This window comes from Geotrypetes seraphini, chromosome 7 (genome assembly GCF_902459505.1).
Source record: "Geotrypetes seraphini chromosome 7, aGeoSer1.1, whole genome shotgun sequence".
Taxonomy (NCBI): domain Eukaryota; kingdom Metazoa; phylum Chordata; class Amphibia; order Gymnophiona; family Dermophiidae; genus Geotrypetes; species Geotrypetes seraphini.
The window spans coordinates 119,135,224-119,158,630 of NC_047090.1; the positions used below are offsets into that span (position 1 = coordinate 119,135,224).

At 43.3% G+C, this 23,407-nt stretch overlaps 1 protein-coding gene and 1 long non-coding RNA gene across 2 annotated transcripts in view; one reads left to right on the forward strand and one right to left on the reverse strand.

The window, feature by feature from the left end:
* INO80 (INO80 complex ATPase subunit) overlaps positions 1-23,407 on the forward strand; it is a 348,126-nt gene that overhangs the window by 138,592 nt on the left and 186,127 nt on the right. Inside the window, 3 exon segments of the mRNA XM_033951235.1 lie at positions 6,782-6,841; positions 14,591-14,733; positions 23,295-23,379. Of these exon segments, the coding sequence (XP_033807126.1) occupies positions 6,782-6,841; positions 14,591-14,733; positions 23,295-23,379 (288 nt within the window).
* LOC117363468 lies at positions 1,826-18,670 on the reverse strand. The gene is made up of 3 exons (XR_004540065.1): positions 18,660-18,670; positions 16,837-16,839; positions 1,826-2,151 (listed from the first exon to the last, which is right to left on the reverse strand). It is a non-coding gene; the product is annotated as an uncharacterized LOC117363468 (long non-coding RNA).

Sequence of the window (23,407 nt, forward strand, 5' to 3'; positions counted from 1 at the left end):
TCCGGTAAGAACCATATTCTAGATCCTTTATAATTTAGATTTTTGTCTTTCTTTGCCGCATTTAATATTTCTAATGCTTGTTGGTATCTAAGCATTTTGAAAATTATTGGTCTTGGCCTGTCTTTATTTTCTGTATTTTTAACTGGGATCCTATGCGCCCTTTCTATTTCAAGTGGTTGTTTCAAGTCTAGTTGTAATATTTTTGGAATTAAATTTTCTAGAAAAAGTATGGGATTTTTTCCTTCTAAATTTTCTTGTATTCCAAAAAGTTTAATGTTTTTCCTTCTTCCTCTATTCTCATAGTCTTCCAGTTGATCTTTTAATTTATTCAATTCCAAATTATCATTTTTGCATCTGTTTGCTTCACGTTCCATGACCTCCATTCTAGATTCCAATTCAGTTGTTCTTTTGTTATTACTTTCCATTTGTCTATGAATGTTTAATATTTCTTCCTTCATTTCAGACATATTGGTTACAGTTTCCTTAAGCATTTGTTTAATTTGTCTTAGTTCTTCCATGACTTCTGCTTTACTCAATATGTCAGGTTCTTCTGCTGGAAGTGGGATCTTGCTTGGTGTTATTTGATCTTGTTTTTGTCTTTTTGCTGACGTGCCTGTTTCATTTTTGTTTTGTCTGGTAGTTGCCATGTTATTGTTTCAATCACAATTCTCAGTATTCAATAAGATTTTTGGAATTTTTGAATCCTTTCCTTCAGGTTATCAGTTTAATTACGTTGGAGAGAAGTTTCAATTGATATTATTTTCATCAATTTTTTTCACACTATATAATAGGAGAAATCAGCTCCTTACCCTCAGGATTTCTCATCAAAATCTGCAGAGGAGGGCTTTTTTTTTTTTTTTTTTTTCAGTCTTTTCTACTTTTAGATTGATAGGCACTATTCTTCTCACCAGAATCAGTTTTTAATTTAAGGAGTTTTATCTTCTCCTTTTTTCTTTGACAGATAGTAGTCCTTTATCAAAGTAAGTAAGAACTTTTTGTTGACTAATATATTTTTAATAAACTGCCTTCATTCTTTTCAGTGTCTTCAGGCAATTAGTAGATCTCCCAGGGTTCATACCGACTGTAAAGGGCTATCTCAAAACCGTCACAGCTCAGGAATTTAATTAACAATAGGCTTCAGATTATAGTCGGGTTTTTTTTTTTTTTTTTCCAGTTTAAATTTTTAACAGCCCTTCTCAATATCGTGATGATTTAATTATTTTTCTTCACAAAAAGAAATCAGCAAAGGACAAATTAGTCTCCTCCGTTCTCCACCCTTAGGGCTCCAACTCAGCACCGGCAGGAGAAATCAAACCGTCACTTAAATCAATTAATAGCAGCCTCAGAACAAGATCAGCGTTTTCTCACCTTACTGTTAGTCAGTTTTCAACACGAAGGAATTAACAACTCTTATTTAGGCATAACAAGCATAATATTAGGCTGGTATTATTCACCTTAAGTTTTTTTCCGTCGCTCCAGCAAACTTTCTCCTCAATCTCCTTCTGTTTCAGCAAAAAGTAAAAATTCGCCGATTCTTTGCCCTCAGGGTTCAGCGTCTTTTTCAAACCGCCAATCCCTTTCTATCTTCCTTTCCTTTAGGTTTCAGGCACGGCAGGTCAAATATTTTTTGCAGATTTATCTTATTAGCTCTGTCAGTCACTTATCCTCAATATCACGCCGTTTTAGCGCTAAAAAAAAACCCGGCAATCCTTTCTTCTGGCTCTCCTCTCACAAGCCCAATCGCAGCTACGATAGAGGAGAGCAACACTCACTCCAGTAATCTTCTTCTATTTCAATTATCTCTAAGCAACTGACTTTTATCTGTTCTTAGCGACTCACAATTCAAATGCCGGCATTCCTCTCTCTCAGCTTTTCACTCGCAGGCTTCACTGTCTCAGCGCTGCAATTCAAGTCTCATAAAACCGTTGAAGAAAAAAAACGGCACTCTGCCTTTCCAGCTCCTATAACCTCAGGCTTCGTTTTAACTTCAGCAAAAGAGGTTATTTCATTTATCATATGTTCCGCTTCTTTAGTAATTATTTCTTTGATGAAATTATCCAGAAGGGAATAATAATTTTTTATATTCTGTGCCTAGATGAAGAGGAGCTTTGCGATTACACGTCCATTCGTGTTCGCGTTAAGCCACGCCCCCTCTTTGACTTTATGTTGATAGGAGAACTTTGAGTGGAGGAATAGCCTTGTGATTAGACCAGTGAGATGAGATTCAGAAAAGTCTGGGTTGGAATTTCATTTCATCCACTGATGTTCCTTGTGACCCTGGGCAAGTTACTTCACTCTATATTGCCTTGGGTACATCTTAAATTGTAAACCCTTTTGGTTAGGGAACTACCATATATACTTGAATATAAGCCGAGACCCCCATTTTTGGGCAAAAAATGGGGGTTTCAGCTTATATTTGGATCAGCTCTCCCCTCCCCCCAGACCCTCCCCCCAGGCCTCCGTCAAGCCTGCTGTAAGACCTCATGATCCAGCGGTGGGCTGGGACTGGAGGAATCCCTCCTGCCTCCTGTCCTGGCCAACTGCAACAATATCTCCCTCCTGCCTCCCCCGCGTACTTTTCAATTCCCTGGTGGACTACTGGTGGATCCCTCACACCTCCTGTCCCAGTCGACTGTGACAATGTTTACATTCCTCCTGCCTCCCCTGTGTACCTTTCAGTTCCCTGGTGGTTCAGTGGTGAACTGAGACAGGAGCGATCTTTCTGCACTCCTGCCCCATGCAGATCCGCTCCCTGAATGGCTGTCGTGAGTTCTCATCAGTGAGATCACATCAGCCATTGAGGAAGCTGATCTGCATGGGGCAGGAGTGCAGAATCGCTCCTGCCTCGGTTCACTGCTGGACCACCTGGGAACTGAAAGGTACATGGGGGAGGCGGGAGGAAGGTAAACATTGTCAGTCTGCTGGGACAGGAGGCCTTACGGCAGGCCCGTGGAGGCCTGCATGATATTGGGGGGGAGAGGAGACGGAGGACAGGGAGGGTGGGTAGGAAGGGGGGACAGGGTACAGAGCCTGGCAGGGCAGGAAGGGGGGGACTAGGTGCAGAGCCTGACAGGGCAGGGGGGGCTAGGTCCAGAGCCGGGGGGTGGGGGGCATGGCAGAGCGTGGCAGGGGAGGGTACTTGAATTGTAAACCCCCTCCGGTTTATATTTTTTCCTCCTTTTGGGGGGGAAGGGTTACCTCTTTATAATCAGGTCAGCTTTTATTTGAGTATGTATAGTAACTACAGTGCTTGAATTGTGGTCCAACTTGTGTTCAGATATGGAAATGTAATTTTAATTTAAAATACAAATAAAAACTTTAGTAATAACCAGGTAGCTTGTCTGTAGATGTCTTATTTTGGGAAAATACACCTCTGTTTTAAATTCTTTATTCATTTTTGCATATTACAACAAATGTATTAGATAAAATCATATGAACTTATAAATACACACTTGATTAACTCATATAACACATTAAATATAACATTTCATTATATATTTATATTCTATAATATCTTGAATATTATGTATTACACCTGATATCTAAACAATTATTATTAAATAGAAACCCTCCCATCCCATCCCCTCCCATTACAGAATTTCATACAAATACAGTGAGACTATTGACATATTCAAGACCAATTGTGGAGGGAGGGGTAAATTTTCCAAATTTTTATAGGTATCATCAAGCCTATATTCTAAGACAGGGTATGTATTGGATCCTCCCAGATCTCATGGAGAATGTACCAGATTGGTTATATTTAGAATGGCAGCTCCTGTTCCCATTACACTTAGAACATTTACTTAGTATAACAATGCCTAGAAGATATAAAGATAATAACATTTTATTAGATACTTGGAAAACATTAAGATATATTAGTAATCTATCACCAGAACCAATTGCTAAATCACTAAATCAATCTATTTGGGTAAACTCCAGGATCAAGATTTAAGATCGTCTGGAAACAATAGATAATTGCAGGTATACGGACATTGAATGATGTCATTTCAGAAGGATCACTGCTTAGTTTTTCACAATTGCAAAATAAATTTGGCTTAAATAAAACACAATACTTTAAATGGATGCAATTGAAGCAGGCCATTCAAGCAGGGTTCCCTGAATGGAAAGATCTTAATAATCAATATAGTCTGCAGGTTTTATGTTTCCAGGCGGATTTTTTGGGTCACCAAGCCGCAAAATGGTATAAACTGATATACGGATTCTTAAATAAAAAAAAGAAAACTTGGACTTAGGGATATTTGGAGTATTGAGATTGGACAGACAATTTCTGCTTCTCAATGGCCACGATTTTGGTCCTGGAGATTAAGATCTACAAGGTCAGCATCTATGAATCAAACATGGATGTTTTTGTTACATAGAGTGTTATGGACCCCTACGCGCCTGCAAAAGATAGATAGTACTAGATCCAATAGATGCTGGCATTGTAAAATTGAAGTAGGGACGTTAGATCATTTAATTTTTTTCTGTCCCTGTGTAAATGCCTTTTGGAATTTAATTTGGCCCCAAATTAACAAATTACTAGAAAATCATGTAGGACTCTCATATGATACCATACTATTTGGCACTGCAATGAGAACTCGGAGTCCGATCTCAGCAAATAATAACAAGCTGCTATTAATATTGACAGGAGTCGCCATGCAACAAATTACTCAAAATTGGAAGGACTATACCAAATTAAATTACCGTATTTTCGCGGATATAACGCGCGCGCTATACGCGTTTTTACCTACCGCGCATACCCCTCGCGCGTTATATGCCTGAGCGCGGTATACAAAAGTTTTTAAACATAGTTCCCACCCCGCCCGAAGCCCGATTCACCCCCCCCAGCAGGACCGCTCGCACCCCCACCCCGAACGACCGCTCGCACGCGCTCCCACCCGTACCCGCATCCACGATCGGAGCAAGAGGGAGCCCAAGCCCTCTTGCCCGGCCGACTCCCCGACGTCCGATACATCCCCCCCCCAGCAGGACCACTCGCACCCCCACCCCGAAGGACCGCCGACTTCCCGACAATATCGGGCCAGAAGGGAGCCCAAACCCTCCTGGCCACGGCGACCCCCTAACCCCACCCCGCACTACATTACGGGCAGGAGGGATCCCAGGCCCTCCTGCCCTCGACGCAAACCCCCCTCCCCCCCAACGACCGCCCCCCCCAAGAACCTCCGACCGCCCCACCAGCCGACCCGCGACCCCCACGACCCCCCCACCCCCCTTCCCCGTACCTTTGGTAGTTGGCCGGACAGACGGGAGCCAAACCCGCCTGTCCGGCAGGCAGCCAACGAAGGAATGAGGCCGGATTGGCCCATCCGTCCTAAAGCTCCGCCTACTGGTGGGGCCTAAGGTGCGTGGGCCAATCAGAATAGGCCCTGGAGCCTTAGGTCCCACCTGGGAGCGCGGCTTGAGGCACATGGGCCCAACCCGACCATGTGCCTCAGGCCGCGCCCCCAGGTGGGACCTAAGGCTCCAGGGCCTATTCTGATTGGCCCACGCGCCTTAGGCCCCACCAGTAGGCGGAGCTTTAGGACGGATGGGCCAATCCGGCCTCATTCCTTCGTTGACTGCCTGCCGGACAGGCGGGTTTGGCTCCCGTCTGTCCGGCCAACTACCAAAGGTACGGGGAAGGGGGGTGGGGGGGTCGTGGGGGTCGCGGGTCGGCTGGGGGGGCGGTCGGAGGTTCTTGGGGGGGGCGGTCGTTGGGGGAGGAGGGGGGTTTGCGTCGAGGGCAGGAGGGCCTGGGATCCCTCCTGCCCGTAATGTAGTGCGGGGTGGGGTTAGGGGGTCGCCGTGGCCAGGAGGGTTTGGGCTCCCTCCTGGCCCGATATTGTTGGGGAGTCGGCGGTCCTTCGGGGTGGGGGTGCGAGTGGTCCTGCCGGGGGAGGGGATGTATCGGACGTCGGGAGGGGGATCAGGCTTTCAGGATGGGGACAGACCTTCAAGGGGGGACAGGACTTCAAGGGGGGACAGTGCACGGAAAGTCAGGGGGGGTGAACGGAGAGTCGGGACAGCGCACGGAAAGTCAGGGCAGTGCACGGAAGTCAGGGGGGTGAACGGAGAGTCGGGACAGCGCACGGAAAGTCAGGGCGGGCGAAAGGAGCGTCGGGCATCATGCGCGGTATACCCGTGAGCGCGGTATACAAAGGTTTTTGTACATATCATCGTGATTTCTGCGCGCTATACCCGTGTGCGCGTTTTACACGGGTGCGCGTTATATCCGCAAAAATACGGTATACATTCTGGTGGAACTCTGTCTGTCATATATACAAAATGGAAAAAGTAATAGCATTACAACAAGGGAATCTTCACAATTTTAAGAAAATTTGGCAACCATTGACTAACTATTCTAATGATCAGATTTCTTAGCACATTGGTAGTAATTATTTAGGAATGGGGTGGGATATGCATAATTTTTGGAAATAAGAATTGAGAAAAGGGGGAGGGATTTATCATCTATGACATAATGTATTGATTGTAGTCACAAATGTTATGTAATAATTAATTATATTAATTGCGATTCAACTGCTGTAAGAATGAAAAATTAATAAATTTAAAAAAAAAAAAGACATTCATATGCATTATGAGATAAATAAAAATAATACCCACCCTTTTCCCTTCTATCAAATATCTTACCTTGGGAAAATGTTATCATTCATTACAAAAGTTTGTTAATGGTCTCCATATTTTCTGAAATTTACCAAAATATCCTTTTTGGGGAAAATACACCTCTATTGAGATAACCTTGTCTGGATTTGCTTTGTTGCAGGTTTTGCCATATTGGGGAAACCCCCACGACAGGAAAGTGATTAGGAAGTTTTGGAGTCAGGCAAGTCTTTTTTTAAACATGTGTTCCTGTTTTCTTCTTCTTTCTTCTACCATCATACCAAAGAAACTCAGGGCTAGATTTAACCTCCCCCCCCAAAAAAAAAAAAAAAACCAAAAAAACAACAAACCTGCTAAAATACCGGTGGGATGCTATAGCAGCCGTTATAGTAGTGACTGTAAAAAAATTAAATTTAAAAAAAACCCCAAGTCATTCTCCAAAATATGCTCGTGCACCGGGGAGGGGAAGGCCTGCCATTTTGAAGAGTTGGGCCAGCTGGCCAGAGGGAGTAGGCTTCCCTCCAGCCAGCCATCTGAAAATAAGGTAAAGAGGGGTTGTCGGAGGCACAGGGAGGATGTTGTGTGGCAACGGGAGAGCATGGGGGGGAGGAGTTGGGTGGGCATCTCTCTTGCAGCCCCTCATGCAATATCCCTAACTTCAGTTATCCCAGGACAAGCAGGCAGCCTATTCTCACATATGGGTGACGTCATCAGCGGAGCCCGGATGCGAAGCTCGCAAGCAGACTTGCTTGAAGAAACTAGAAGTTTCGAATCGACCGCACCGCGCATGCGCGAGTGCCTTCCCGCCCAGCGTAGGGCGCGTCTCCTCAGTTTTCCGCAGAGCTGAGAAATTCGTCTTTGACTCTCTGCGTTTAACTTTTTCACTTCGTACCTTCAATCATCTTATGATGCCTTTGAGTTGTCTGCCAGAGTGGCTGCTTGTTCTGTAGCCATGTGCCGTCTTGCCTGGCTTCATACTATTGACATGGATCCTAATCTTCATGACCGCTTGGCTAATATTCCTTGTGCAGGCAATGACCTCTTTGATGAATCTATCGAGGCAGCCACCAAGAAATTGTCTGACCATGAAAAGTCATTTGCTTCCATTGTAAGTCCTAAGCCAAAGCCAGCTCCTGCCAAACCTACATGTCCTCCTCCTATCTATCAGAGGCGTTTTGCTCCGAGGACGACCCCTTACAATCGCCCTCCTCCTAAGAAACAGCAGCCTTGGAAGCAACAAAAATCTCAATCTTCTGCTGCACCTAAGGCTACTCAGCCTTTTTGACTTTTTAAAACAGAGCATAACCTCCACCGTTCTGACTCTAAATTCTTCTGCCCCTATAGGAGGTCGTCTCCATCATTTTTACCACCGATGGACGACAATTTCATCCGACCTCTGGGTGCTAACCATCATCAAGGAAGGATACTCTTCATTTCACTCGGGTTCCACCAAAACTTCCTCCAAGAGAGTATCCTTCCAGTCCTTCCCAGACCGCCCTTCTTCTTCAGGAAGCTCAAGCTCTGCTTCCTCTCCATGCCATTGAAACAGTTCCTTTGGAACAGCAGAACAGGGGATTTTATTCCCATTACTTCCTTGTTCCGAAGAAGACGGGCGATCTGCGGCCAATTCTGGGTCTCAGGGCTCTTAACCAATTTTTAGTCAAAGAAAAATTTCGAATGTTGTCCCTGGCATCCCCTTATCCCCTTCTCGAGCAGAACGACTGGTTATGCTCTCTGGATCTCAAGGAGGCCCATTCATCCAGCCTCCATCAATATAATAATAATAACAGCTTATATACCGCAATACCGTGAAGTTCTATGTGATTTACAAAAGATTAAGCAAAGGTACAAATTGACTGACTTCAAGAGGGGAAGAAGAAAGAGAAGTAATATCTCACATTTTGGGTGGGGAATCTGCATTATCAATACAGAGTGCTACCCTTTGGCCTGGCTTCATCTCCCAGAGTGTTCACCAAGTGCCTCATAGTGGTAGCAGAAGCTCTAAGGAACCATGGTCTTCAAGTATTTCCCTACTTTGACGACTGGCTCATCAAAGATTCAACATCTCAGGGGGTTATTGTAGCGACCCAATGGACTACCTGGTTCATACAAAGTTTGGGATTCGAAATCAACTTTCCCAAATCCCAACTTCAGCCCTCACAGAATCTACAATTCATTGGAGCTGTTCTGGATACTGTCCAACTCGGAGCATTCCTTCCACAACGTCTGGAAGCTCTTCTTCAACTCTGCCATACAGTGTCTTCCCGCTCTTCCATCTCAGCGAGACACATGATTGTACTACTAGGTCACATGGCCTCCACAGTACACGTGACTCCTTTTGCCAGACTTCACCTCAGAATTCCTCAGTGGACCCTGGCATCTCAATGGACGCATGTTTCGACCCACTTTCTCAACACATTACAGTCACTCCTTCATTGAAGCAATCTCTCTGTTGGTGGATGCTCTCTTCCAATCTCTCCAGAGGCTTGCTTTTTCAAATCCCCCCCCCCCTCAGAAAGTCTTCACGACAGATTCTTCGACCAAAGCTTGGGGCGCTGATCTTGATGGTCTCCATACATAAGGCCACTGAACCAGTACGGATCGTCAGTGTCATATCAATCTGTTGGAACTCAGAGCGATCCTCAAGGCTCTCGACGCTTTTCAACATCTTCTTCATGACCAGGTCATCCTCATTCGGACGGACAACCAAGTCGCCATGTATTATGTCAACAAACAGGGAGGGATGGGATCTGCTTCCCTTTGTCAAGAAGCTCTGATCCGCCACAACACCTTCCTCAAAGCTGTCTACATACAAGGGGCGAAGAATTGCTTGGTGGACAACTTGAGGAGTCTTCTGCAACCTCATGAATGGTCTCTTTATCACATTTTTTCACAGTGGGAAACACCTCACATAGACCTCTTTGCAGCTCCCCACAACTACAAACTGCCTCAGTTCTGCTCCAGGATATAATCTCCTCATCGCCTCGTTGCAGATGCTTTTCTTCTGGAATGGACAAATCTCTTCCTCTATGCATTCCCTCCATTCCCTCTCATTCTCAAGACTCTGGTCAAGTTGAAGAACGATCATGCCACCATGATCCTGATTGCTCCTCGGTGGCCGAGACAACTTTGGTACTCCCTTCTACTTCAACTCAGCAGCAGGGAGCCATACCTTCTACCAGTTTTTCCATCTCTGCTTACACAGAGTCAAGGATCTCTTCTTCATCCCAACCTGCAGTCTCTCCACCTGACAGCTTGGTATCTCTCAACATGACTCCTCTTCAGTTTTTTCAATTTGTAAGAGATGTTTTAGAGACTTCTAGGAAGCCTACCACTAGACAGTGCTATCACCAAAAATGGACTAGATTTTCTACGTGATGTTTTTCTCACGATAAGGAGCCTCAACATTCCTCCTTATCTTCTGTTTTGGATTATCTTTTGCACTTATCTACTTCTGGCCTCAAGTCTACATCAGTCCAAGTCCATCTCAGTGCAATTGCAGCTTTCCATCAGCCTATTGAAGGGAAACCTCTCTCTGCTCATCCGGTGGTTTCCAGATTCATGAAAGGACTTTTCAATGTCAAACCTCCTCTCAAACCGCCTCCTGTGGTTTGGGACTTCAATGTTCTTGCTCAATTGATGATGCCTCCTTTTCAACCAATTGACAAGGCTCATCTGAAGTATCTCACTTGGAAAGTGGTGTTTTTCATTGCCCTCACTTCTGCTCGAAGAGTCAGTGAGCTGCAAACTTTATTGCTGATCCATCTTTTACTGTCTTTCATCATGACAAGGTGGTTCTCCGTTCTCATCCTAAACTCCTACCTAAAGTGGTTTCAGAATTTCATCTCAACCAATCCATTGTTCTTCCAGTGTTTTTTCCTAAGCCTCATTTTCATCCTGGAGAATCAGCTCTTCATACTCTGGACTGTAAACGTGCTTTGGCCTTCTACTTGGAATGCACCAAACCACACAGAACTGCTCCTCAACTTTTTGTCTCCTTTGATCCAAACAAGTTGGGACATCCCATCTCTTAAGCGTACCATCTCCAATTGGATGGCTGCTTGCATCTCTTTCTGCTATGCCCAGGCTGGATTACCTCTACACAGTAGAGTTACAGCCCATAAAGTCAGAGCAATGGCAGCCTCAGTAGCTTTCCTCAGATCTACACCTATTGAGGAAATTTGCAAGGCTGCTATTTGGTCCTCGGTTCATACTTTCACTTCTCACTATTGTCTGGATGTTTTCTCCAGACAGTATTACAAAATTTATTCTCCTAAATTGTCAACACTCCCACCATCCCATTCTGGTTAGCTTGGAGGTCACCCATACATAAGAATAGTCCTGGGATAAAGCACAGTTACTTACCGTAACAGTTGTTATCCAGGGACAGCAGGCAGCTATTCTCACAACCCACCCACCTCCTCTGGTTGTTTTCTCTGCTAGCTATCTGAACTGAGGAGATGCGCCCTATGCTGGGCGGGAAGGTACTTGCGCATGCGCGGTGCGGTCAACTCGAAACTTCTAGTTTCTTCAAGCAAGTCTGCTTGCGAGCTTCCGCATCCGGGCTCCGCTGATGACATCACCCATATGTGAGAATAGCTGCCTGCTGTCCCTGGATAACACCTGTTACAGTAAACACTGTTATATGACTGAATGTTTCCTTGGAGCTGCAGTATAAAGTTAAAAATATTATTTATATGAGAATTCCTGTTTATACTATTGCTGAATAAAAATTGTGTTATTTAAATGAGAAATGTCTCTGCTGAGAAAGCTATGCAAAAAGCCTCATGAAAACAGCAGTGCTATATAGTGGTGTGTGTGGGAAAGTGAGGGGAGGTGCATTTTTAAAGATACATAATACAAAAAAAATATTTTTAAAGATACATACTAAATTTTTTGCTCCATAAGACACACTTTCTCCACCCCCAAAAAGGGTGCGTGTTATGGAGCGAATACACCTCTGACCCCCCCCTTCTTCCAACCAAGCGTTTGCTGCTGCTCGTCGCCCACCACTGCTGTTGCTGCTCGCTGCCCTCTTACCCACTCACCCACTTGTTGCCGCAGGAAAGGAAGAGAAGGGCTGGCGGTGTGCAATCGGGCCCACAAGTTTTTCCCTGACATCAATTTAGTGATTAAAATGTGTCTGCTGCAGTATATTTGTCTTATTTTTTCTAAGGGTCGGGGTTCAGAGGCACAATTTTATTCAGAATATTTTTTTCTTGGTTTTTCCTCCTCTAAATCTAGGGTGTGTCTTATGGTCAGGTGCGTCTTATGGAGGGAAAAATACGGTAATACTAAAAAAAAACCCATAAAGGAAACAAACCTTGTAACTGTTCATCCATTGCACTTCATTCAAAAAAATGTGCTTCCTTTACTAATTTTCCCAATGCTATAAAGCAATGTGACTGTACTGCTATTTATCATTTTTAAAGCTTCGTAATAGATGGTCCCTGCTCAGAAGCTTGCAATCTAGTTTACAGAGAATCTTCCCTAACACAGTGGTGCCAATGTAATGACGCTATCCCCTCTGCTCTGTTGCCTCAATATGTTTAATTATTTTTATCCAAAAAGGGTCAATGTATTCAGTATACAAGTACAACACAGTATAACAAAGAAATGTTTCAAAACTGTTTTAATTCTAGCAACATTATAGATCCATACCCAACCAATGCAACAACCAAATTCCCCTTTCTTCCTACCTACCCTCCCTTAACTGCCAAGTCTCTGAAAATTAATATCTTTATTATATTTTCAAAACTCTGCTTTGATGGTGATGAGCAGTATCAAAAGAGTTCCCTTTATGGCATGGTTCTGTCTTGTATTTCCAATTTTCCATACTGCAGTAGTGTAATTATGGAAGAGATCACTTAAAGCCCGTAAACTTCAAATCACCAAACTTTTCGGTACTGCATGGCGGGGGACTTGGAACCCAACACCCAACTCTGTGACTCCAGCATCAATTTCGAGTACATCAAAACTGTGTCCAAAGCATTGGACATCAGTCTTCTTACAGAGGCAGGACTCTTACATAATCTTCATCTTCTCAGGCATTGACCTCCTTGATGCACAGTAAGCGTTGATGCAAGAATGACCATTCTCCTTCCATTAAGACAATTTCTCCTTGTAGGCTTGCCTCGACATCAAGGACTCCCATGACACACCAACCAGTAAATCAGATTGCTTCCATGCCATTGTCTCTCCTGGTACCAGCACAGACTCTTTAGGAGGGAATTTGGGTTATTCTCTGGCAGGAGCTTTCGGGGCTATTACAATCAGTATTCACAGGCATTAAAGGCTTTCATGCCTGCCTTGGTCCAGCCCAAGGATACATCGAAGCATTGATTGAGGACGGAGTTGTGCACTCCTGCTCAATATCTAGCATCGGCCTCAATGTGGACCCAGTCGATGCATGCATCATAATTGTTGGAGGAATTATCTCCTGCCTTGAGCATCTTACAGCTCTATGCATCTTAATGCACCTTGATGCACAGTCAATGTCTCTCTTGATGTATATGCCCTGATTCTCCTAAGAGGGAGTATTTTGAGGAGTCTGCCTGAGGTATTTCCAAACATTAAGATGAAGACCTGCCAGAATACTCAGCAGATAAATCCTCCTCAATGACGCACATCTCCATGAGAAAGTAAATCTTTTACTGGCTTTATAATAAAGTAAATGGGACAAGCTCTGCCCATCAAGATGGAGACAGAGGAGGAACCTCATTCTGAACTTTGAGCTCTTTGATTTTGAAACACCCACCAAATGAATGCATCGAGGTATCTTTACACAAAGCCATGAAAGACTCCAAGTATCTACTAGAAAGAGAGAGAGAGAATTCAAACATGTCTAGGATTTGACAGAATTCAACTTCAACGCCATTCATAAGTTGTGGAATCTGCCCTCAAGTGTTTATGCAGCTCAGGAACTTACACTTCTGCTTCTCTGGGTAGAGAAGCCAGAACATTGGATTCTTTGTTTTTCTTTTTTGTCAAACAAATTTTCCAGTCATCTTGCTCCTTAAAAAAAAAAAAAAAAATAGACTACCAATTTTACTTGTCCATTTACCTTACATCTTTATTAAAACAATTGTCAGAGTTTGAGGAACTTCTACCTCCAGACAAGTTAAAACAATTTCATCAACTATCAGACCTTTTTTATTACTAGAAAGTACATGACTAGAGCAGCTTTTGATGCCTTTGATTTCTTCCAGAATATCTTCAGTAGCAATTGCAATGCGCTGTTTAGCTTGGCTAAGAGTCTCTGACCTGGAAACTTCAATTCAAGAACATCTTTCTAATGTGCCTTGTAAGGGAGATGACTTTTTTGGAGAAAAAAAATTGAAGAAACTCAGAAAAAAACAAAATAAAACCTCAACACAGATACTATGACAACATTATCTAAACCACAAACCTACATTCCCTTGCTGTCAAGGAGAACACCTGTTACAGGTAAGCAACTTTGCTATATTTTCCATCAAGTAGTGAAGTTTTAGGGAAACCTGAGAGGTCATCATGACAAATGTGTATGTTGGTTGGCACCACTTATGCAATGCAGGAGGAAATGGAATGTGCTTGTGTCCTTTTTTTTTCTCCCTTTTGATTATTGACTTCCTCACATATTTTTTTTTTTGAGCCTTCAGTTAGGGCTGATGTGCCTTCATTAATTCTTTGTTCGCAGTTGCTTGGGATTTGCATGGGATTTTTTTTTTTCTTCAAAATTTTAATCCTTCATCTCCTTGAAAATCTCAGGTATTGCAGATGATATTTTCTAGAAGAAATGTATGGACAACAGTACAGTTGTGTTCTTAGAAATGCATCGGGAGCATTCTCAATCCCTGCTGAATTCATAAGCAGGAGCTAATCCAGCAATCAAACTTGGGTTTCCTTCAAGTCAGTGCTATGACAGTGGTTTATTGAGCTGTAAGGTAATTTGTTTTATTGCTATTAATTTTTTTCTTTCCTTTTGGTTGTTTAGAAGACATTATATACTCAGGATGCTCCTTTTCATGTGGTCATCACCAGTTACCAGCTAGTGGTGCAGGATGTGAAATATTTCCAGAGAGTGAAGTGGCAGTACATGGTACTGGATGAGGCTCAAGCCCTCAAGAGCAGCTCCAGGTAATGTAGACTATGGCAATGCCACTTTAAGATGCATATAATCAGAGTAGAGAGAGATACATACATACATACACACACACACACTTTTTGAAGCTTCTTTGCATGCTAGCACAGGAATGTCTGGTGCTTTTCCAGAGGCTAGGACAAGGCTTTCTAAACAGTAGAAAAGAAAGCTAAAGTTGATGTGAAAAAAATTACTGTCCTATTTTGTGCAGCAAAGTCATAAGTAATATACTCTGGTCCTTAATCAGGTAGTCTGTTTAGTACCAGCCCACTGGTCTAGAATGATGCCTTTAGATAGAGGCAGAAAGGCTTAAGGATTAACTTTTGAGCACAGATGTAGGTTTTTCATACATTTTTTTTTTCATTATTTTGCATTGGTTGGTTGGTTTGTTTTTTTCTCAGAACCCTCCACCCCTGCCACATTACTATATTAATTTCCCATGTAGTATTTGAAACATTTTTTTCTAGTTGTCAAGTAGTTGATGGAAATATTTGATTGGGAATAAAGATCAATAGATTAATATGGTTTCAGTATTGCATTAAAAATGAGTGAATGGTAAACAATATACAAAAAAAATCATATATAAACATGCACACTTTTATTTCCAAATAATTTCTCTCTGTATATCTATCTTACAGCATCATATTTATATCAGGACTACAAGAGCAACAGATACCAATAGTCCAATAATACATTTAGGAAAAAAGTACATATTTTAGAAACATTAGAAAAAAAAAAAAAAAGAGTTCTTATCCTTTGGTTCTTTAAGTCAGGAGGAATCCTGCAGTCAATTCCACTTAAAATGACCAAACAAGATCCACTTATGTGCAGAAAAAATGTCTTCATTCAGTAGTTTATACTTATACCATTGAAAAAATATGTAGTGATAGAAACAGCAGGTCCAAGGACAAAGGTTGTAGTAAGCAGTGGTAAAAAAAAAAAATGTTATTGTGAAGGTTTCAAGGTCCTAGCCTCTTAATGAGCATCATAGTTCCATAATACTATTCTCTTGCTCTGAAACAAGTTCAAATATTGACATTATTTAGTTTGCTTAGTGTACTATTGGCATCTGTATATTGTACTGAAATCTATAAAACAAATTTTTAAAATTGAAATTTTTAGAAAAAAAAAGTCCAGAGAAATTTTTCAGAATTTTCGTCCCTACATTTCTGCCTTTGTTATGGGAAATGTTCTCTTTGATAGCTGTATCTGGTAATAAGCAGGCAGTGAATGATTTTACCGGGATTGACAAAACAACGTTAAAAATAAAACTGGAAAAAAGCCTGGGTTAAAGCCTAAGATATATTTGTATTAATCTCAAAGTGCTGTACAATGGCCACATAAATACAGGACAAGTGAGCATTTTTTACATCTCAAATTATCATTTTTGTAGGTGGATTTTTGGCTGCTGCTGTTTTGAAATTTTAGTCTTGAAGGCGATTATACATTCTTGTCTGTTGATCCATGCGCACTCTCCACCACTATCTCCCTTTTTCTCTCAAATACTATGCTATGCAAATCTGTCAATGAAGCAGTCTCTTCTTATAATACTATTCTCTCCTCTGCCCTTGATACCTTTGCTCCTCCCATTTCACTTCCTGTAAGACAAACCAAACCCCAGCCCTGGCTGACCTCTAAGATTCACTACTTATGTTCCTGTGCCTGATCTGTGGAATGTCACTGAATAAAATCCCATGCTAACGCTGACTTTGTTCACTTCAAATCTCTTCTAATGTGACCTTCTAATCTGCCCTTTTGGTTTCAAAACAAGACTACTACAGCTTGACTGATTCTCTTGGATCCAACAATTGCTGTCTCTTTGCCACACCTAACTCTCTACTCAAAGTGCCCTCACCGCCAACTCCTCCTTTGCTTTCTCCCCAGATCATGGCTGAATACTTCCACGACAAGGTTACCAAGATAACCATCAGTTCTTGACTGAATCACCTCCATTTCTTCCTCCTTCTGTCCACCCCACTGTCCCTCTGCTGACCCGTGCCACCTTTTCTTCCCAGATATCGTGGAGGAGGAAACTGCACATTTTCTCTCCAAACTTCCACCTGTTCCTCTGATCCCATCCCCTCTTGTCTACTGATCACAATCTCTCCTATCATCCCCGCTATCTGCCATATCCTCAATCTATCCCTGTCTACTTCGGTTGTACCTGACACCTTTAAACATGCTGTGGTTATGCCACTCAAAGAACCCTCGCTGGACCCTACTTGCCCTTCCAATTATTGCCCCTTCTCCCTCCTCTTCTTCTTATCCAAGCTACTTGAAAGTGCTGTTTGCCGCCATTGACTTGACTTTCTTTTGTCTCGAGCTATTCTTGACCCCCTTGAATTGGACTTTTGCCTTCTCCATTCTACAGAAACTTCCCTTGCTAGAGTCTCCAATGACCTGCTTCTGGCCAAATCCAAAGGCCACCACTCTGTCCTCATCCTCCTTGATCTGTCTGCAGCGTTTGACACTGGAGATCACCGCCTTCTCATTGATACATTGTCCTCGCTTGGATTTTCTATCTATTCCGTCACACATTTAGTGTATTCTCTGGAGTATCCTCCTCCGCTATCAGCGGTGTATCTCAGGGCTCTGTCCTGGGACCTCTTCTTTTCGCAGACATAAGAACATAAGAAGTTGCCTCCGCTGAGGCAGACCAGAGGTCCATCCTGCCCAGCGGTCCGCTCCCGCGGCGGCCCATCAGGCCTTATTGCCTGAACAGTATCCCTGACCAATTTTGTAACTGCCTCTAATCCTCTAACTATTACCTACCTCTACTCCTATCTGTACCCCTCAATCCCTTTGTCCTCCAGGTACCTGTCCAGACCCTGTTTGAAGCTCTGTAGCGTGCTTCTGCTTATCACATCCTCCGGTAGCGCGTTCCATGTATCCACCACCCTCTGAGTGAAAAAGAACTTCCTGGCGTTTGTTCTACCTTGATGTGGTAGCGATATCAGACACATGGTTCTCAGAAACGCAAGGATGGGACATGGTTGAAAGTTTCTATCATGTCCCCCCTTTTTCTGCGCTCCTCGAGCGAGTATAAGCGCAGACTGCTCAGACGATCTTCATATGAAAGATCTTTAAGTCCTGAGACCATCCTTGTGGCCATTCTCTGAACTGACTCAATTCTCTTCACATCCTTTTGGTAATGTGGCCTCCAAAACTGGACACAGTACTCCAGGTGCGGTCTCACCATGGATCTGTATAATGGCATTATAACTTCGGGTTTTCGGCTGATAAAGCTCCTTCTGATGCAGCCAAGCATTTGTCTAGCCAGGATATAACTTACTCCGATGCGACAGGGAAAGCAAATCAGGAGGAGGAGTAGCTCTATACATCAAGGAAGACATTAAGGTTACTAAAATCACAGACATCAAATATAAAGGGAAATCCCTCTGGGTGATCCTTGCCGGTATCTTGGTGTTGTATATAGGCCACCAAGGCAAGGGGACGATGTGGACGACGGACTAATCGAAGACATTGAGAACATCACACTGCGTGGGGACACAGTGTTGGTGGGAGACTTCAATATGCCCGATGTGGACTGGAACAAACTTATCGCTACAAACAGCGGCAGCAAGAGGCTACTAGACTCCATGCGAGGAGCAAACCTCAAGCAGTTGTACTAGAACCCACCAGGGATTGGGCAATCCTGGACCTGTTACTCACCAACGGAGACAGCGTCACAGAAGTAGCGGTGGAAGAAACCTTGGGCTCCAGCGACCACAACATGGTGTGGTTCCACCTGAAGAAAGGAGCCACTAGATCAAATACATCAACTAAGGTCCTTAACTTTAAAAGAACCGATTTTCAAAGCATGGGAGACTATTTCCACAAAAAACTGCAAATGCAAAACACATCAGACAGTGTTGAGGTACCATGGTCGGCCCTGATATCAACCCTACAAGAAGCAACCAACATATATATAAAAACTGTGAGCAAACGACGCAGAAAAATTAAACCACAGTGGTTCTCCGAGGAGATTTCAGAACTAGTAAAATAAAAGATAAAAGCTTTCATGACCTACAAACAGTCACAACTACCGGAAGCAAAAGAAACCTATATGATGAAATCTAGGAAAGTTAAAACATCAGTCAGGGAGGCCAAACTCTGGATGGAAGAAAATATAGCTAGGCAGGTTAAAAAGGGAGATAAATCCTTTTTCAAGTACGTCAGCGACAGGAAGAACACCACAAGCGGCATCAGGCGCATAAAAAAAACCCAACAGTAACTTCGCAGACTCGGATGCAGACAAAGTAGAACTGCTAAATAACTACTTCTGCTCAGTATTCACTTGTGAAGCACCGGGATCTGGACCTCAGCTACAGATAATGGGGAGCTTGGAGGATCCATTCCAGGACTTTGAATTTACCTCAAGCAGTGTCTACCAAGAACTGACAAAATTAAAGATCAATTAAACTTTGTGTCCTTGTGTCCGGATAATTTACACCTCAGAGTGCTTCGAGAATTGAGAGATGTCCTGGCAGAGCCGTTAGCTGAGATTTTCAATTTATCCCTTAGCAAGGGAAGAGTTCCCTTGGACTGGAAAATCGCCTACGTTATTTCTCTTCACAAAATGGGATGCAAGTCAGAGGCTGAGAATTACAGACCGGTAAGTCTCACTTCAATAGTGTGTAAACTAATGGAGACTATGATCAAAAACAGATTAGACACGTTTCTGGACGAGGAAAAATTAAGGGACTCCCACCAACATGGTTTTACGAAGGTAAGGTCTTATCAATCCAACCTGATAAGCTTCTTTGACTAGGTAACAAAAAAGCTGGATGGGAGGGAGTCCCTTGACATTGTGTACTTGGACTTTAGTAAAGCTTTTGATAGTGTTCGACACCGCAGGTTATTGAACAAGATGAACGCGATGGGACTTGGAGGAGTGCATGGGTAGAAGACTGGCTTAGCGACAGACTTCAAAGGGTGATGATAAACGGTACTCTCTCAAAATCGTCAAAAGTGACCAGTGGAGTGCCACAGGGCTCGGTCTTGGCCCCAATGCTATTTAATATCTTTGTAAGGAATCTGAATCAAGGACTTCGAGGCAAAATTGCATTATTTGCCGACGATGCTAAACTGTGCAACTTTGTGGGCAGGGCAACTGAACCTAACAGTGCAACCGCGCAAAACACTATGGAACAACACCTACTTTTGCTAGAACAATGGTCCAGTACTTGGCAACTAAACTTTAATGCCAAAAAATGTAAGGTGATGCATCTTGGCAGCGGGAATCCTTGCACTACATACACCCTAAATGGAGAAAACTTAACAAAAACTGAAGTAGAAAGGGATTTGGGAGTAATCATCCATGAAGACATGAAGCTGCAAATCAGATGGAGAAAGCCTCAGCAAAGGCTAGACAAATGCTTGGCTGCATCAGAAGAAGCTTTATCAGCCGAAAACCCGAAGTTATAATGCCATTATACAGATCCATGGTGAGACCGCACCTGGAGTACTGTGTCCAGTTTTGGAGGCCACATTACCAAAAGGATGTGAAGAGAATTGAGTCAGTTCAGAGAATGGCCACAAGGATGGTCTCAGGACTTAAAGATCTTTCATATGAAGATCGTCTGAGCAGTCTGCGCTTATACTCGCTCGAGGAACGCAGAGAAAGGGGGGACATGATAGAATCTTTCAAGTACATAACGGGCCGCTTCGAGGAGGAGGAGGAAATCTTCACTCTTACGGGTCCCACGGTGACAAGAGGACATCTGCTAAAACCTTAGGGGAGGAAGATTTCATGGGGACACCAGGAAATACTTCTTTACCGAGAGGGTGATTGATAGATGGAATGGTCTTCCACATCAGGTAGTCGAGGCTAGTAGCACGCTCGACTTCAAGAGACGATGGGACAAACATGTGGGGTCGCTACAGAGGTATGATAGAAGATTGTTTCTCGAGAGTGGAAGGGATCATGATTGGGCAGACTTGTCGGCCCTTTTCTGCCGTCATATTCTATGTTTCTATCTGCTCTTCTTCCCTTAGCCCTCTAATCTTTTCTCATGGCTTCTGGTACCATCTCTTTGCTGACGATTTGTAAATCTACCTCTCTGCGCCCAAAATTTCTGCGGCAATCCAGGCCCGAGTCTGACATCGCTACATGGATATCTTGCTGCCATCTAAAGCTAAATGTGGCCAAGACTAAACTCCTAAAGTATCTTTCCTCCTAAACCTGCCTCTCCTCTCCCTACATTCTCTATTTCGGTGGGTAACGCTCTCATCTTTCCTGTCGCATCAGCTTGTAACTAGAGAATGACACGGTGGTTGTTACCCGCGGTTAGCCGTGGGTAACCCGCCAAAATGGTGACCAAAAAAAAGGTCACCGTGAGATCGGGGACAAGGCCATTCACCGCCCCATGGAGCGGTGAATGGTTAGCATGCGCGGTGAACGAGCATTTGATCCGGCAGCTCCCTCTCTCCCACTGGCCATGCATCTCCCTCCCTCCCTCCTTTTCCCTTACCTTTTCTTGTTGAAACTGGCAATTTCTATAAGGCTATGAGCTGTATTACAGCCGGAGCCTTGAAGTTGCGTCGCGTTGCCTGCTGGAAAAATCTGCTCTGACGCAACTTCCTGTTTCCGGTTGCATTGGAGGAGACTTTTCTAGCAGGCAACCCGACGCGACTTCAAGGCTTCGGCTGTAATGCAGCGCATAGCCTTATACAAATTGCCAGTTTCGCCACAAGAGAAGGTAAGAGGGAGGGAGAGAAATGCACAGCTGGCCGGCGGGAGGGAGCTGCTGGACCGCGTGAAGGGTGCTGGGGTGGGGAGATGGAGAGGAGAAGACGCTAAAGATGGGGACAGGGTGGTGAAAGGGACAGCGGGGACGGTGAAGGGGACGGTGGGGACGGGACAGTGAAGAGGATGGTGGGACGGGGCAGTGACGGGGACAGAATTTTTCCCCATGTCATTTTCTACTTGTAACCTTGGGGTCATCTTTGACTTATCTCTGTCCTTTTTTCTTATATCCAACAAATCGCCAAAACTTGTCACTTTTTTTCATACAACATTGTTAAAATCTGGAGTTTCCTTTCTGAGCATGCTGCAAGATTGTTATCCACGCTCTTGTCACCTCTCGACTGGATTATTGCAACATGCTTCTCGTGGTCTCCTGCTAAACCATCTCTCCCTTCCCCTTCTGTCTGTTCAGAATTATGCTGCATGCCTCATATTTTGCCAGCATCATTATGCTCATGTTACTCCTCTCCTAAAGTCGCTTCATTGGATCCCTGTCCACTTAACAGTTCAAACTCCCCTTACTGACCTACAAGTGTACTCACTCTGCAGCTCCTGTCCTGGGAACTTAATTCTTCGGGTAAGTCTTTCTTGTCTGTACCCTTCTCTGCTGTCAACTCCTGACTCCACCTCTTCTGCCTTGCTGTGCCATATGCCTGGAACAACCTGCCTGAATCGGTACACCAGGCTCCATCTCTGGCGGTATTCAAATTCAGACTCAAAACCCACTTTTTTGAAGCTGCATTTAGATCCTAACCCTTCCAACTTTCTTTTTTTTTTTTTTTTTTAAATCTTTATTCCTTTTTATTTCTTTCAACAAGTGTACAGTATTATTACAATTAATTTACATAACACACTTGGCATTCTTAAACAATATTATTATACATGTTTTTATTCCCCCCCACCTCCCACCCTTTTCCATATCAATAAAATATTCCTTCCAAATTTATATATAATTATACATCCCTTTTTGATAATACAATTAATCTGACATTAAATCTGTCCCTCCCCCCATCCTTCTTCCTCAAACACTTTAAACATTTTATTATACCCAGTAATGCACAATAAATATCCCATTCTATTACATATATCTCCTTATTTTTCATAACAACATCTTTCCAATATTTTTCCCTCCCTATCCCTCCCATCCCAACCCTTCCAACTTTCAATATTCTATATCTGTATCTCATTCCTTCTGTAGCTCCTATTATCTCTTCCTCTTCATCCCTTTATATTTCCCTTCAAGAGCAGAATATATTGATTTTACCTTTTGACCTATATGTCTGTCATAATTAGATGGTAAGCTCTTTGGAGCAAGGATCATCTCTTATATGTTTAATGTATAGCGCTGTGTGCATCTGGTAGCATTATAAAAATAATAAATAGTAGTAGTAGCTCCCAGGGCAACAGTCTACAGGCTGATTCCTCTAGTTGAACAGGATTCCCAGCTCCTGGAGCAACAATCTATGGGCTGATGCCCGTAATAAAGCATGGATTGTAAAATAACAAAAGCATCTGTATTGTGAGCAATAGAAAACTTACTGGCATTAAGAGACCAACTCTTGCTGAGTAAGGAATTGCCACAATTGATTTTATGACAACCTACCTGAAGTTTCTATCATTCACTGACCCACCACCTGCAATTAGATGGCACAGTAGTATGGAGTATCATCTTTTTTTTAAGCTAACTTTTTGTTAAATTGCACCAGTGCTTTGTTTACTGAAGTGATTCTGGCATGAAGCAGATCACTGAATTGACCTCGTCTTTTGTTTTGATACTGGTGGTAACACAAACATTTGCTTGGCATACAGTGTCCGTTGGAAGATCCTGCTGCAGTTCCAGTGTCGCAACCGGCTGCTGCTGACTGGTACTCCTATTCAGAACACCATGGCAGAGGTGGGTGGGAAGCCAAACAGAGCTGCTT